The sequence below is a fragment of the Podarcis pityusensis genome, assembly GCF_964106645.2.
Source record: "Podarcis pityusensis genome assembly, chromosome: 2".
In the NCBI taxonomy this organism is placed as follows: Eukaryota; Metazoa; Chordata; class Lepidosauria; order Squamata; family Lacertidae; genus Podarcis; species Podarcis pityusensis.
This window is the reverse complement of record NC_138029.1, coordinates 50,471,064-50,487,716: the sequence shown is the minus strand read 5'-3', so window position 1 is coordinate 50,487,716 and position 16,653 is coordinate 50,471,064. Positions and strand designations below refer to the sequence as shown.

At 40.3% G+C, this 16,653-nt stretch overlaps 1 protein-coding gene across 11 annotated transcripts in view; it reads right to left on the bottom strand.

Moving 5' to 3' along the window:
* Positions 1 to 16,653, bottom strand: part of KCNIP1 (potassium voltage-gated channel interacting protein 1) — a 598,834-nt gene that overhangs the window by 59,398 nt on the left and 522,783 nt on the right. Inside the window, exon 1 of one of the 11 annotated variants that reach the window (XM_080995307.1) lies at positions 8,444 to 8,830. The exons of the other annotated variants lie outside the window; for them this stretch is intronic. Coding sequence (XP_080851433.1) covers positions 8,444 to 8,552 — 109 coding nt within the window. The 5' untranslated portion in view covers positions 8,553 to 8,830. Of the gene's footprint in view, positions 1 to 8,443; positions 8,831 to 16,653 lie in introns of those variants that run through there. 11 annotated transcript variants of the gene reach the window in all.

Here is a 16,653-nt window from a genome sequence, read left to right as displayed (position 1 = left end):
AATGTTCTCATTGAAAATGAAATCCTAAAAAAATATATCTGAAAATTTAACTTGGACAAACTATAACATCTTTTGTAAACTGTCAGTACATTTGTGAGATTCATTCCTTATGTAAAGACAATAAAATTGTTGTTTGCTTCTATCCTTAATGTCTAAATGAGCTGTGTTGAGATTTACAATTAAACTAAAGCCCCATCCATAATCCATTCATAAACCCAGCTGTGTGTGGACAACTTGTGGTGACTTGACACCAATACATATTAAATTTTCTCTACATATAGTTCTATGCTATATGTAGTATATATTCATTTGAACATAGTAACTTGAATCTAAAGGTTCCTGTGCAAAAGCTTAGTGGTGTGTGTGCCTGTGTCATTGATTTCCCCTGGAAACACACCTATCACATTCTTCTCTGGAGAGTCACTCCAAACGTCCAGGAGCAAGTTGGCAGGGAGGGTTCAATAGAGTTGCAGAAGGAACTGGAACCTGAAAAGCTCTGGTGCGCCCACCGATGGACTCTCTGTTTGCACACAGGGATCTTTGGATCATAGACACTGTGTAGTTTCAAACTAATGTGTCCCATCAGTGCAAGGATTTCCACTTGTACAGTGGGACTAGCCAGTCAAATGAGCTTGGACTCAAATTAACTAGGGGAGGACTACAACTCAGTGGTAGAGCATATGACTTGTATGCAAGAGATTCCAGGTCCAATCCGTGGCATCTTCAGATAGAGCTGGAAAAGAACCCTTTGTCTGAAAGGACAGAGAGCTGCTGCCAGTATATGGAGACAACACTGAACTAGGTGCACCAATGGTTTGAGTCAGTGAAATGCAGACTCCCATGTAGACATGGATGGGTCAGCCTATTTCCATTCCATGTCATTTCTGCATGCATTTAATCATGTCAGTTCCATTTCCTGGTTTTTTTTAATTATTTTAAAATCTCTAATATGTACACTGTCCCCTAAAACAGCCATTTCCCCTTAAAAATACACGTTTAGGAGACTTTTCTATGCATTTCCCCTAAAATATGCCTTTCATCATGGAATACACATTTCTGTACACTTTTGTACACATTAACCAAGACTGCATCACACAAACAAAACAACAGAAAAATGCAATCCAATGGTGTTCCATGAACTGTGGATTAGGCTGATTCGCTTTAAAAAGCCAACTGAATAAAATTCTCCTCTATTCCCATTCCTATGTACCTAAGCCTCAGAAGCTGTTTCTTCCTTTCTTTCTGAACATGGAAAATGCAGACCTCCTAAAAAAATATCTGGTGATCTCTGTATTATTATTTCTTCTGGAGAACACGTCCTTTACCTCACGTCCTTTCTTCTGGAGAACACACTTGGAGATAAAAATGAATGTTTGAATTTCTTCCTTTTCGAAAAATAAACTTGAAGACACCTATATAAGAATAGGAGACCTTCGTTGTTGTGGCATTATTTAATCAATGCTGACAACTATCCAAGAATGCACATCATATTTGAACCAGATCACTCTATATTTAGGAGAAATGAAATGCATCAGCACTGTAAAGCTATCCCACTGATTGATGGGGGCTCCAGTAAGAAAGCAGAACAAGAGCCAAGCTCATAAAGCAGATCTGGCAGACCCCAGACATATCCTCGATAGATGAAAGGGGCTCATGCTCCTTTCTCCAGGTACAGAGCTCTGAATGATTCACTCATTTCCTAGATGCCTGTTAAATAAGAGAGAGACCCAGTAAGAGGATCTTTGCTCTCACTAAGGCTGAAATCCTAAGAGAAGAACCAAAGGCAATTCATCAACTGCCAGAGCCAAAGTCCTGCTGAGCTTGAGTAATGGGTACTGTGTTGCTCCGTCTGCTTTTGTAGTTTGGGGTTTTTTTGGAAAAAAAAAGTTTTCAATGAAAGGAAGCAATTTGGACATGCTGAGAAGCATGTTGAGAAGTGTAAATTCCTCCTCCCCAGCTTGGGGATTTGTCAAGGTACCAGGATGGCTCTGGATCCTTCAGTTCCAAGCTGTTTTCTGGTTCATGAACTGCACCTGACACACATCTTTTTTGGCCTTACTGATGTTGGACCAGGGCGTCGGAGCCCTTGATGGTGGCAGGGTAGGAACATCTGACATTGAATCTCCCTCTCCAACATCTGAACTTTGTCTGATATTCAAAACAGATATCGAATCTGTCCTGTGACTTCTGGAATGCCTTCTCGGGAGCTAAAGAATTGCACACTAAGAGGATCATTAACCTCCTTCATTCATTTTGACTGAAATGGGGAGGGGGCTTGTAGATGTGTACAGAAATGTAAGAAGATGGTGTCTTTGATGGAAAAACCATGATGCTAGAGAAGTGCAAATACATACTCAGGTGGATAAAACACCATTTTGGAATTTAATCCTAATTTTCTGCAGAAATCTCATGGCTTAAAAGTGCTGTCTATTTTATCTTGTCTGCTGACAAAAATATTTTATGGCTTCATATGAACCAACAAGAGAAAAATTATATCCTGCTTATGAAAAAGGGTAAGATTATGGAAGAAGAGATGTAATAGATTATAAGAGACTTGAATGCTCACCTTTTTTCAATCCTTTCTTTTCATGTTCCTTGATCTAATCTTGGTTTGGTACTATTTTTTCCTTACAATTGTTAGGTCTTCTTTTCCTGGGAATAGTCACATAAACAATCCCAATCCAATAAGAGATCCTACAGTGAAGACAATTATGTCTTTATGCTATTTAGCCAATCAAATTTGGCTTCCTTTGGTGTTCACCGAATACTTCTACCATGCTATTATCACCTTTGGTCAAACAGACTTTAAATGTGTTTGAGTTCCTGGGTTATCTTCTACTACAAATGGTTTCAAAGGGCAGATTTTCAGAAGGGGGAGTCTCTGTTCATGTATCTTAGATCTTCAAATCCGGGAAGTTCATAGACTTCTTCAATGGGGACTGGGTAGAATGATAGACTGGGATAGAATGAAAAAGTAAATTATTCTTGATTCTATAAGCCTTCACCATTACATTAATGGTCACCGCTATTCCATTTTAGCTCAATAGGATGGTATATAGAATGCTATAAAGTGTTATATTTGATTAGAGATCATTTATATTTCTTTAGAATTGCAGGCTTTTCAATCTCAACAGGAGGGCCTTCATCAGGCAGAGCTGTTCAGAGGAACAATAAAATAAAATGGATTGTCTAATTATGCATTTTTTGGTCTGAATGTCTCTGACTGTCAGTTTGCTATTTTAAATCACTAGCAACCCAATCTACAATTCAGTAAAACTGAATTTCTTGTGTCAGCAGGACAGAGGCACAATTCTCATATTGATTTTGAAGCCTCCACAAGGTGACTTCTCCTTGCCTTTTCATTTTGCATAATCAACATTTCTTCTGAACACACTCCCACATGCACTTACCACACCCAGAAAGTCCTTTGAAATATCACATCAAAAGGGAACATGTTCAGAAAAAAGTTCATTAGATCAATCATTAATTAAGATTGGGGAAGGGAAGCTCTCCGTGTGATGCCTTTTAGCAGAATAAGCACACTCGTTTTGTTCAGGGATCCAGTCATCTTTACTCAACTCAAGCTAGAACTTGCATTGCTGAGATATTTCAGCTTCTCAGCAAAGTGCAGTATTCTTCTCCTCAGTAATATGTATGTTGTGATTGTGAGTACTGTATGATTGTGAATGTTAGTGTTATGGATCTTATTGCACAGGGTATGTGACCACACAGGCAGAGTATAAAGGTGAAGATCATTCCTTGTTTATCTTCAGATTTTGCAAATCTCTTGTATTCCGCCTTTGAAAGATGAAAGTTCATTTAGTTATCATTCTCTGTAAAAGCAAACTCTGGTGGTTTAGTGTCTAGCATTCTGGAGTGAAATGGTACCACACCAAAAATAAGCTAGTTGTTTCTGTATACTCGTGACATGCCCTAGACATGCAAAATATGTAAGTTGGAAAATTAAAAGACACGTGGGAGCATAGGAGCCTGCTTTATACACCAAGTCAAACCATTGGTCCATCTAACTCAGTATTGCCTACACTGATTGGCTGTGGTTGTCCAGGGTTTTAGACAATGGGTCTCTTGTATCCCTACCTTGAGATGCCAGGCATTGAAGCTGGAGCCTTCTGCAAGCAAGGCAGATTCTGTACCACTGAGCTACGGCTGTTCAGAAAACCTACATAAAAACTGAAAAGCTACCTCACAGGAAACAGTGAGTTTACAGAATGTTGATGGCAGTTGAAATTCCAGTGAGCCAGGGGAGCAAAGAATCTTGAAGTCAGGTGGACTGTGTGCTTCTGTCAATCAAGTCTATGACTGAGAGCAATTGGAGACACTGTATGTTTGGAATCTACCTGTGCCAACTAAAACGAAACCGAAAAAAGCAAAAGAAAAGAAAAATGGAGGGTGGAGGAGGAGGGGGATTTAAGTTGCTTCTAGTAAGTATCTTGGTGGGCGTGGGGAAAATTAGGGTTGGGGTGTCCTTTCCATTCCAGAAAATCACCTTGCAAGAGGCCTGAACAGCACTATAAAGCTCCTGTTTCAGGTTTCCTGAAGATAGAAACACTTATTCTAGTGGGTGAAGATACACAGCAGCACTTCATTGCAGATCCTGCTTGTCATTATTAACAACCATTGTAATTTGCATGATATTATTATTATTATTATTATTATTAATCACCTTCTCCACAATTGCCTCAAGGTGATGTACATTATAAGCAGCAAAATACAGCAAAAAACACAAAAACCAGCAGATTCATTTAAAACAAAACAAAAATTTAAAACACAAAGTCAACTAAGCCAATATGTAAAAGAATGAAAGTTTACTACCCCCTTCTATTTTCCTTGCTCTCTCTCCCCACCTCTTTTCTCCCCCAAACTTATACTGTCTATAACATTAGTGTCTCACATCAAACGTAACTGATCTGTAGAAAGGATCCAAGAATTGAAAGCAGAAATGCTGTATGTACTTTTGTAACCCACGAAAATCTTTAACAAAAACAATTTAAAAAACTAAGCCAATTTGCCTAAGGAATTTCTTAAAAGGTTGGCAAGACAGTGTAGAAGCCATGCTTATCCTTTCTGAGGTTGGTTTTTCTATAGCAGGGGTGGAGAACCTAGTGTCTTCCAGATGTTGTTGAAATAAAACTCCCTTTATCCACATAATGTATACCTAAAATTGCTTTACAGTGATAACCTTTCTAATACAAGGTTGCTTTTAGCATTATAAGTCTTAGTTTTTAAATGTTGTACAAACCATCTGGTGAATCTAGCACACTTGATGTGTACTTTCTATTTTTCTGTTAGTCTCATCTTACTGCTACATTACAAGGAATATTATGCATGTTATTGGATTAGTTGGATTTTGTAGGGCCACACTTACTCTACAGGGAGCTGGCTTCAGGCACCAGACCCATTGACAGAACAACTTTGTGTTACAATGATTTCTTCAAATGTGACATGAAGGCTGGCAACATCAACCCCGCCATATGGGAATCTCTTGCAGATGACTACAGTGCCTGGAGACAGTCAGGTCGTGCTTCCATAGCAGTGACCAGAGGAGGACTGCTGGGAGAAGCGCAGAGAGTAGAAACATCAAAGTGCATCAGCAGTAGCACAAATGGACTCCTTCATCTGCCCCAGCTGCAATAAAAGACGTATCTCCCATGTTGGTCTCTACAGCCACAGCAGGCGCTGTAACCTTCCAAAAGTTTGACTTTAACCCCAAAGGTGCCCTCCTCCATTGTATCCTGAGACAGACAGATGCCAACAACTATCCAATACCACTAAGTTGTGCAAAAGTCACACAAACAGGAATTGCATGAGTGGTTTTTAAAGTGTAAGTAGTAACTACAGCCCACCTCCCCAATCTAGATTGAGGTTGTGGGTGGGTGGGAGAGGGGCTTGAATGCTTTATTGTTCCAATCCAAATTGGGGAGCTTGCACCAGCTATTTGTACTGGAATTAAAGCTTCCAAGTTTAACTTACAACTTTCCTTATCAGTGAAAATAACAGAGGTGTGGGTCCTATTCTGGAGCAGTAAAGCCCCTCCGTCCTCCACCAAGGTGCCAATTGGATTGCTCATTGACACTAGATTTACTGCTGTTTACACTTGCAAAATATTTTATGCCACTGCTGATTTTATGTATGGTGTTGCATTTAACTTGGCCCTTCAGAATTAGTCATATCCACAAGGGAAACATATGAGAGTGGCATTCCTCTTTATGATTAAGCCCACAGTAACCACACTCAACCAACTTTATTTTTTGTACAGTTTGCCACCTGTTCCCCATCAGAATCACTACCCCCCAGGAGGTCAAAGAAAGAGCTGGTGGTCATACCTAGAAGACTCTCAAAGCCTAGAGGATTAATTTCCTTTCTCATGTGACATCATAGCAAGCAAGGTTATTTCAGGAGATGGTAAGTGCTGTTTTGAGTAATTGACATGGATCTGAGTTCCTTCAGTTGGGGGTTTTGATGGGCCCAAGGGAAAATAAATTCAGAACCTTTAAGCTATTTAGCAGCATTTTACACAACAAGCTGCCGTGTCCTAGGAGGATAGTTTTACAGCCCAAAAGGCACTAGCAATTAACAACCAAAGCTGCAGAAGAGATGCAGTCCATTAGCACAGAGAGAAGCTGGATTAGCGTGCACTGCTTACTGCAAAGATTTAATACAGATAACATTGCAGTACTTGAATGAAGTTGAACGGTGCCACTGCATGATAGGTTAGCTAAAACAAAACAAAAACTTGTGCCAAATGTTCATCTCATCCAGGATTTTATAATGACAGCAGCCCAGTAAATGGTTTTAAAACACTATTATAGTCTTGAGTACACTTTATAAAGGTCTGATATTGTACGATGCTAGAGCTTCCACCACAAATTGATTATAGCAATTCGATTTTTCTAGGACCGTGTTGCTCATACAAAACAAGTGATTTATCTTCTTGAAAACAGCAGAAGTTCACAGTCGGAATTACAGCGAAGAGCAAGCAGAAAAGAATTCTTGCACTCACATGGATGGCACAGCAAATGCAAGCTGCTGCAGAATTTCATACTGCTTCCCTTTCCTCCATAGTACACTGAGGTGAGTCCCTTTCTTGATACCATCTACCTTGATGGTTACTTGATGGTGCTGGGGTGCTTTTTGGGGGGAGACATCTCATTGGATTTCATTTCATATCAGGGTAAATTGACCTACAATCATGCTTAAAATGGGAAGACTCAGATAATATGTAATCAGCAATATAGCTATGTAATAACTGTAAAAAAATCTATAGAACATTGGCTGACATTTTAATTTCTTGTCACCAATGGCAACTTTTTACCTGCAAGGAGCCCAATATCAGAATAGATTTAATTTAGGTGCTGCTGTCAGTGTTCTTCTAGAGCAACAAAAGGGACAAAACTTGAAACAGTGCAGAGTCCCAGTCAGTTTACTGGGGTTACTCCCAAGTAAGCATGTGTGGGATTGCAGCCTCAGCCAATATGTTTGTATATATCTCAAACATTCATTTCCTATTTGATTCTTGCTTTATACATTATTAGTAAACCTCACAGTGATGAAAGCACTGCCTTTAGTGCAGACTTCATTTCAAACAGGTTCTGGCTAAGGTAAAATGACCATATTTATTCATCAGTATGTCAAAAGGACTTTGTAAACTCTGGGAGGGATAGCTTACTCACCTTACTTTTACATTTTACATGTCAAACAATTGATTCAAGAAATTATCAGCTTTTTAATGAATTTTATGACAACATCCTGAAATACAAAGTCTTGGCTGCTAAACTTCCTTTAAATATGTAGAATAGAACTGTTTTCCTATTGCCAGATGATATCAAACCAAACTCTAATCTTTTTCAAACAAAAGGAAAGAAATCTTAGTTTATGGAGTAAAGTTTCTATTTTTCCATTTATCACTTGCTTTTTAAAGCTTCTAAAATTAAGTTTGTATCTAAATACACTAATAAGGATTTCACCTGTGCACTTTAATAGGACACTATTGCACTGACTGGGGCTTACTTACGAGTAAATGTGGTTAGGCTCAAGCAGTTATGCAGCAACTACTTCCGTCCAGCAAGCATTGAGTAAACCCAACAGTTTTAAGAATGAGACTATTTCCAGTTATCCCAAGAGAGGCATATTCCACCAAACAGGAACTACATTTATGGCAAAACAGTATTTACAGGAGGAGACTAGCTTTGTAATTCAAGAACAAAATGTAAAAATACCCCTCAACTGGAATTCCGGAAGCTAGAAGCAAAACAAAGCAAAATTTCCACACTGCTGAATCAAGCAGGAGAGAAAAAGCAGTACGTAGTTATAAAGGAGAAAGGTGCTTTAAATTATGATTTCTTTCAGATTGCTACTATAGTTCTTTTTAAAAAAAATATACATAAAAGTATACAAGCTGGTAGAACTTTGCAGGGTCTCTTACCATCTGACAAGTCAATTAGTCCAAGGTAGTGCAAAAGTTTCAGAGAGGAGCAAATCACCACCACAATTCCTAAAGTCTGGAGCCCTTCAGACTCGCCTTTGCTCCACATCCTTTAAGATAACACACAGATAGTAGCCTCCGGCGTGCTAGCAAAACAGCAGGCAGGGATTGAAAGCAGGGGGATATTCAGCTGTTTGAAGCTTTTCTTCCTGCTGCTGGGTAAGTGCATGGCTCATTTTCTCTCTTTCGTTCTCTCCGTCTCTCCTTGTGCGTGAGTGTGATTCTCACTCTTTTCCTTTTCCTGTGTTTCCTGTTCCTCCGCCTTTCCCCACCCCACACTCTCGCACTCCTGCTCTTTTCTACATTTTAACAGTAATGTATGATTTAGTTTCTCCACTCCCCCCCCCCATCATTCTCTCTCTTGAGGGCAATTGTCTCTACAGTTTATCCCTCTCATTTACAACTTAACACCATGTTGCTAACCTCAGCAGCAGCATCTGTGGGTCACTCATCTTGCACTTGGGATCGTTTGATCAGCTCTAGCCAAATGATGCTTCTTCCAATTGCTTTTGTTGGTTTGTACGATAAGGGGGGGGGGGAATACTGAAGGAAATGATAAAGGATCTTAATTTCGCTCTTTCCCCACATTATAATCTTTGTTTTCTAATCATCAAGGCTTCCTCCAAGAATTGCTCAGCATGTCCAATCTGTAAGTGGGACTACAGGTCCTCTATCCTAATGTATTCAAAAGGAAACACACTATTTACTTTTTGTGGAGACCTGAGAATGGGCTAGCAGCCCTACAGTAAAAGACTGATTTAGATTATACATATTCATGAAATTTCAAGGCCAGGAAGAGCCAAAGTTTCATATACAGTGGTACCTTGGGTTACAAATTCTTCAAGTTACAAACTCCACTAACCCGGAAGTAGTTGCTCTGAACTTTGCCCCAGGATGAGAACGGAAATCGCGCAGTGGCAGCGGGAGGCCCCATTAGCAAAAGTGCGCCTCAGGTTAAGAACGGTTTCGGGTTAAGAATGGACCTCCGGAACGAATTAAGTTCGTAACCCGAGGTACCACTGTAGCCACCATTGCATACAGTGACAGCATCTTGTACTTAAGATGTGAGACCCAGATTCAGATGTTCAGTCATGAAACCTAGGTTCAAACTAGATGCAACACACACTCCTGTTTCTCTTTCTCCTGACTTCTTAGAAGTGGCCTAAAGGGGCTAACAGTTTGAGAGGAAGAAAGTTTGGTTTTCACTAGCTGTTTCTCTGCTCAAAACTGCAGCCAGGCTGCATTTCTCCTGATACAGTGGAAATCTGGTTATCACTTTCTCGCCCTGCCCCCCACCCCAGCATGCTTAGATATAAAAGTAGCTAGAGGTGCATAAGCAGGTGGAGGGAAATGGGTTAAGCAGGTGATCTTCCATCTCACTGCTTTACTTAAACTTGCAGTGTCCTCTAGGGATACTTCAGGTTTTTGTTTCTTTAATGCAACCATTTGTCAGATGTACTTTGGTCCTTAGGTCTGTTTCATATTTTACCAGGAAGTCTTTTTTTCACTTTAATTTTTAAAAGATGCTACCTGAATATCATATGGGAGAGACTAGTAATTTCTGAAGGGAATATGTACAGTGGTACCTCGAGTTACAAATGCCTCAGTTTACAAACGCTTCAGGTTACAAACTCTGGAAGAGCTACCTTGAGTTGAGAACTTTGCCCCAGGATGAGAACAAAAATCGTGCGCCAGCAGCGCAGCAGCAGCAGCAACAGCAAGAGGCCCCATTAGCAAAAGCACGCCTCAGGTTAAGAACAGTTTCAGGTTAAGAAGAGACCTCCAGAACAAATTAAGTTCTTATCTAGAGGTACCACTGTACTTCTGTAAACATACAGGACACACTACAGAGCCACAACTGGCAGTGACATTCTGCCCCCACCCCGCTTTTAGGGACATGCTCACTTTAACCAACCTGGTACCCTCCAGAAGTCTTGGACTAGAACTACCATCAACCCTGGCCAGCATGACCAATAGTCAGGGATTGTGGAAGTTGCAGCCCAAAACTTCTGGAAGGCATGAGGTTGGAGAAGGTTGCTTTACTCAAACTATGTCCATGTGCAGAAAACTAGTAACTACTTCACGGTGTTACTGCAGTGATAAATGACATATGAATTACAAAGGACCTTGTACACTGAAAAAAACTTTTGGTGGTGAATAATAAAGAGTACTGTGAAGAGAAAAATATTTCTAAGATGATATAGAGACACTATTTCACACAACTAAGCTCTCATGTAATGTGGCTTTCCCTAATTCCCATCATTTCTGAACTCTGGCAATGCTGTCTAGGGCTGATGGGCATTAGAATGAAAAATAGCTGGAGGGCATCAGGTCTCTTTACACATGTAAGAGATGGCCATGTGGAATTCTGAAATCACATGTGACAGTTATATATATATATATATATATATATATATATATATATAAAATTGCATAAGCTCTTTATTGAATATATACACAACTTTTTCCTGTTGTATTATTATTTTTATTATTTATTAAATTTGGCAGTTCACAGCACTTGGCACATTTGTTGGATTCCAACTCCCAAAACATCAGCCATCACAGGCAATGATAGGAGGCACAGTCCAACACCACCTGGAGGACACAGGTTTCTATCTTGAACATGAGGGTGGTAATGGGATTTTTTTATTTCTGAGTAACCTTTCTCCTGCTTTCACAGTATTGCTGTTGTCTGTTGAATCCCTAAATTTCACATGGGGGGTTCAGTGCTTCTTTTTTTTGGGAGGGGGACTCGAGGTATGCAATACTGGCACTCTTCTCCCCCCCCCCCCCCGTGTGGCACTTACTGTAACAACTTCATGGTGAGTACTGGCACCTTTTTTCTATAAAAAAAAGCACTGGGAGGATTCATATTCTATGAATACAAATATAGAAGATAGCTGTGTAACCAAATTCACATTGCATAGCAGGGTGGGGGTTTCACTGCCATTGAGTATCATTCTGAAACAACCTTTTGGGCTTCCTTAAAAAAAGTGGTGGCACTTCTCCCAGACGGAGGCAACAAGATTGCTAGAACACCAAGTGCCACCTAATGCAGTAACATACTCAAGCCACAATGAACCTGCTTGCTCAAGAGCAGTCCTAAAGCAGATCCATTGATTTCAGTAAGATTCTTGAGTATGTTGGCTTCCAACTTCAGCCACTCAGATGCCTCACATAAGAAATAATAGGCACAGTCATTTTCATTGCATTGGCATAAAAATATATCTGGCACTGTGTAGCATACAGATTTTTAAAAGCGTAGTTCCTTCCAGATAGAGGAAGGGAGTAAGAAATGAATCAGATTTGTCAGCTGTGTGGTAGATTTTGCATTCTGTTTTCTACCATTATTACTCCCATCTAGTAACTTGTATACAGTTGTAAAGACAGGCCCTTTCCCAGGCATATGTCTGGAGACAGACATGGGTTTTTTAGAACCTGGAAGGTGGCATGGTATTGCCCACTAGAATTAGAAGGATCTGTCAATTTCGTTTCTTTCAGGTTTTTGGTTTTCCAATCTTAAATTCAGTTCTTCACATTTCTGCAGCAATTTGTGTATTTATTTTAAAAAGGTTATTACAAAAATTCATCAGCATTTTAGTGAGAATTTATTCTAATGAACACATTTTTATCTGCAGTTTTGAATGCACACATTATTGTAAGCAATTCTTCTATTTCTGTATGTTATTTCCCCCAATATTTTCACTTTTATACAGAGTTTCCCTTAACATATACATTCTTGTAAACACGGTTTGGCTGGAGAACTGCCCTGCAATATTCAGATAAAGTGTGGATTTCAAAGGATGGCTGTGTTCCGGTTGTATTGTTTCAGAAAGTGTGAATTTGGTAGATTAGGCTTTAAATGTGAACTGACTTGAATTTCTTTCCTATCCCTAACAGCCACTCAGTTTTTCTTAACCACTTCTGAAGGGAAGGTATTGTGCCTTCTAGACGTTGTTGGACTCTGACTCCCAGTATCCCTGCTGGTGGGGGCTGATGGGAGCTGGAGTCCAATAACCCACAGGGGCACACATTTATTTCCTCTGCACTACTGTCTCTGGTTAAAAAGGTTTCTGCAACGTTTCAAAAACCTGACCAGCGACTGTCATGGGACAAAAGAAATTAGCAGGTTCACCATGGAAGCAACGCAGACCACCTTCCAATTTCTTAAAATGTGTCTGCCCGCAGTTTATATTTTCTATGGGGGATCAAGCTCTATTTTTTGAAAAAGGAATAAAATGGCTCTGCTGGTTTTCTAATAGGATTATTTACGTTCCCTCTGAGGAGTTACAGAAATGAGTAATTTATTTGATACTCCAACTTCAGTAATCAAATCCTCTGTGGCTGCTGCCCGTGTTTCCTCCAGCAGTGTTGGTTCACGTTTGCAAGAGTCACTCTAGTTATCCAGTGCTCTGATTTGATCGCTCTTGGTAGGAGCAAACAATATGGATGGACTTCCTGCACTGGTTGATGTTCTTAAGCTTTTAACTACCAAAAAATATATTTCTTTATCTATACTCATCTATACTCAAAGCTACATATTATTAAATTTTATTTCTGTTTTGACATCAGTTAATAAGTTGTCTAAACAAATAAAGAAACAAACAAATGGTGGTAATTTGCATGTTAGTGCAGATTCTAGTGTGCATTGTTTCACATTCACTTGAAAACACAGAGATATGCTAATTTTATATAACACATCCGTTCCCCTATATAAATCTACTTAATGCAAATCTACTTAAAACACACACACTATATTAATATCTGAACGTTTTTGAATGGGAAGGAAAAAGCATCTTAACTAAGATTGTTAGGCTGGCTTTCTAGTTTCCACTGGCTTCCTCAGTCAAAGCTCTCTTCAACTTGAGTTATATATTCACTACACTGCTCAGAAAGAAATATTGTGCTGTTGAACAGGAAACAAAATGCCCAGTATTGATGTTAATCTACAATATATATTTTTAAAAGGACATGCTTAACTTTTCATATCTGCCCCAGTCTATTTGCAGAGACCTAGCACTGGGAGCCTGGTTTGAAAGAATAAAGAGTTAAATTCTCATCTTTAGGAATAAGTGTGGAGTCCCAGCAGTTATCTTCAAAAATGAGACAAGAGAACTGCTTAATGTTCAGAAGGAGAAAAATATGTTTGGCAGTTCTACACATATCCACCTCATAGATAAAGTTTTGAAGTCTTCAGGTGAATGGGACAAAATGTACACTAGGATCTTTATGACTATTTGAATGAAAAAGTTGAGACCTTCCATTAACTAAAGGGAAGTGTTGTTCCCAGTGACATTCTGTCCCAGGAACATGGAAAGAGCAGCTGAGTCCAATGAAGCTTTTATTGTTGCTGTTCAAAAAAGAAAAAGAGGCAATGCAAAAAATGTTGCCACCCCCCCATTAATCCAGTCATTGGGGGCATTTGCACCCCACACCAAGAAATTAACAAAATTCCTTATAATTTTACAAATACTTCAGGCAAGCACTAATTGTTTCATCAGACTTTAGTTTACTTCTTGGCTATATGTTCAGATATGATGCTTAGCCAGTGCTTTTTTTCCTAGAATGAAGTTGTTACAGCAAGTGCCACACTTTTTAACTACAAAAAAAGTGGTGCCGGTACTGCATACCTTTGAGTGCCACCTTTTAAAAAAAGCACTGTGCTTAACTATGATTAAGACAAACAAAGCAGTCATGTGCATGTCTACTCAGAAGTAAGCTCAACTGCCTTCAACAGGACTTACTCTCGGGTAAGTGTGCATGGGATTGTACCCCATGCTAGAATGTTGTGTTCAGCCAGTATGGCATGTGCTGAACCTTAAGCACCCTGAAGTCTCATCATACTCCCTTAACTTTCTCTTGTTGGATTCAATGCTTATTGAAATGGAATACAGTGGACGCTTGGGTTGTGAACGTGATCCGTGCGGGATGCACGTTCGCAACCCACAGCGTTCGCACACCCACAGTGGGTTGTGATTTAGCGCTTCTGAGCATGCGCCGAAACCCGGAAGTAACCTGTTCCAGTACTTCCGGGTTTCAGCGGTCTGTAACCCGAAAAAACGCAACCTGGAGCGTCTGTAATCCGAGGTATGACTGTATCTTTGTCTGGATCAGGCCCAATATTTTCACATCCTCAGTGATTCAGAATGAAATGCAGCCGTATGAGCTGCCAGCCAAGAATTATTCATAAATACTATGCAGTGACTATTTTTGAATAACTACCAACCTCTTCATAGGGAAAAGCAGAGTTTCATTGCATAAATTATTCATTCTGAATAACACTGTTTTCTATTCAGCTTCCCGGTCTTGAGGCCATCATCTCTTTCCTTCTTGTTCTCCTAGACATGAATTTTATGTATGTATCTGTTCAGAAAAGTTACCAAAAATGGGATGTGGGGAAATTTGATGGGATCCCACAATGGTTTTCTCTGAAGAGTTCTTTACTTCACAGGCATCTCCAATAGATTGGTCTGATAATAAAAGGTAAAAGGCATCCCCTGTTGTTGTGTCATCCTTTCCCCCCTTCGTCTTAGGATGTCCAGGTACCCGCCATCACTGACCATTGGTTATGCTGCCTTGGACTGATGGGAGTGAGGACTCCAGCAACATTTGAAGGCTACAAGTTTCTCATTTCTGCCTTAATCCTTAGATTTTACATATACTCTCTTGCTTACTCAGTTTTCCCATCCCAGCAAAATATTAACCTGTTTCAGAACAGACCCCATTCGTTGCCTGAGAGATATGCAGTTGTCATTATCTGATAATTTGAACACAATACTGGAGTATATATAGCTCTAACCCAAGAATGTCCTGATGTGCACAAACATTACCTTCTGCCATATAAGTAAGTGATTTCTAATATGGACAAGTAGATACCCAACCATGTGTTTTATTGTCTCCTGTCCCTATTAGCTTATTAAATCTAACAAAGGATGTTTGACTGGTGGGTCCAGAATGTGGTTAATATTCCACTGTGTGTGGCAGTGCTGCAGCCACTCCTAAAGAAACTGGCTCTTGGCCCCATGGCCAGAAATAACTACTGACCAGTTGCAAATACATCCTTTGGGCTGAAGGTGGTGGAAAGAGCAGTGATGTGACAGCTCAGGCACTATTGGATAGCACATATTATTTATATCTAGCACAATCTGGGTTCAGGCCTGGCCATGGGATTGAGTTGGCCTGGGCCACCCTGATATATGACCTTTACAAGGAGTGAGACCTAGCTCCTGCTTCTTGATCTGTCTGCAGCTTTCAATACCATTGATGATGGAATACCAGCTCTGTGGAATTGTGCTATAGTGGTTTCAGTCCCAACTATAGAACCAAGTGTAGAGAGTAGCTTTGTGAGAGTGCTTTTTTGCCAGTTACACTATGTGGTACTGCAGGGCACTGTTTTATTCCCAATATATTTAATACCTACATGAAGCCACTGGAGTGGTTATTGTTGTTTAGTCGTTTAGTCGTGTCCGACTCTTCGTGACCCCATGGACCAGAGCACGCCAGGCACTTCTGTCTTCCACTGCCTCCCGCAGTTTGGTCAGACTCATGTTTGTAGCTTCGAAGACACTGTCCAACCATCTCGTCCTCTGTTGTCCCCTTCTCCTTGTGCCCGCCATCTTTCCCAACATCAGGGTCTTTTCCAGGGAGTCTTCTCTTCTCATGAGGTGGCCAAAGTATTGGAGCCTCAGCTTCACGACCTGTCCTTCCAGTGAGCACGCAGGGCTGATTTCCTTAAGAATGGATAGGTTTGATCTTCTTGCAGTCCATGGGACTCTCAAGAGTCTCCTCCAGCACTACAGGTGCCATTAGTACACTGATATCAGTCAGCACAGTTTCTCCATAACATCTGAATCAGGAGGATCTGTGTGGGCCCTGGATTGGTGCTTAGACAGTGGTGGGGTGAATGAAGGAAAATAAGCTAAGCTTGAACCCTGGCACAACAGAGTCATTATGGGTGAGTGGTTTTCAAGTCTGATAAATTTGTCTGTTGCCTACCCTGTTCCCTTGAAGGATCAGATTTCTGAGGGGGGGGGGTGTGCTTCTGGATCTAGTTTTGTCACTAGATACTGTGAAAACACCACTGGCTAGAAGTGCCTTTTAGCAGCTGCTCCTGACACTGTGGGTTAAACCACAGAGCCTAGGACTTGCCG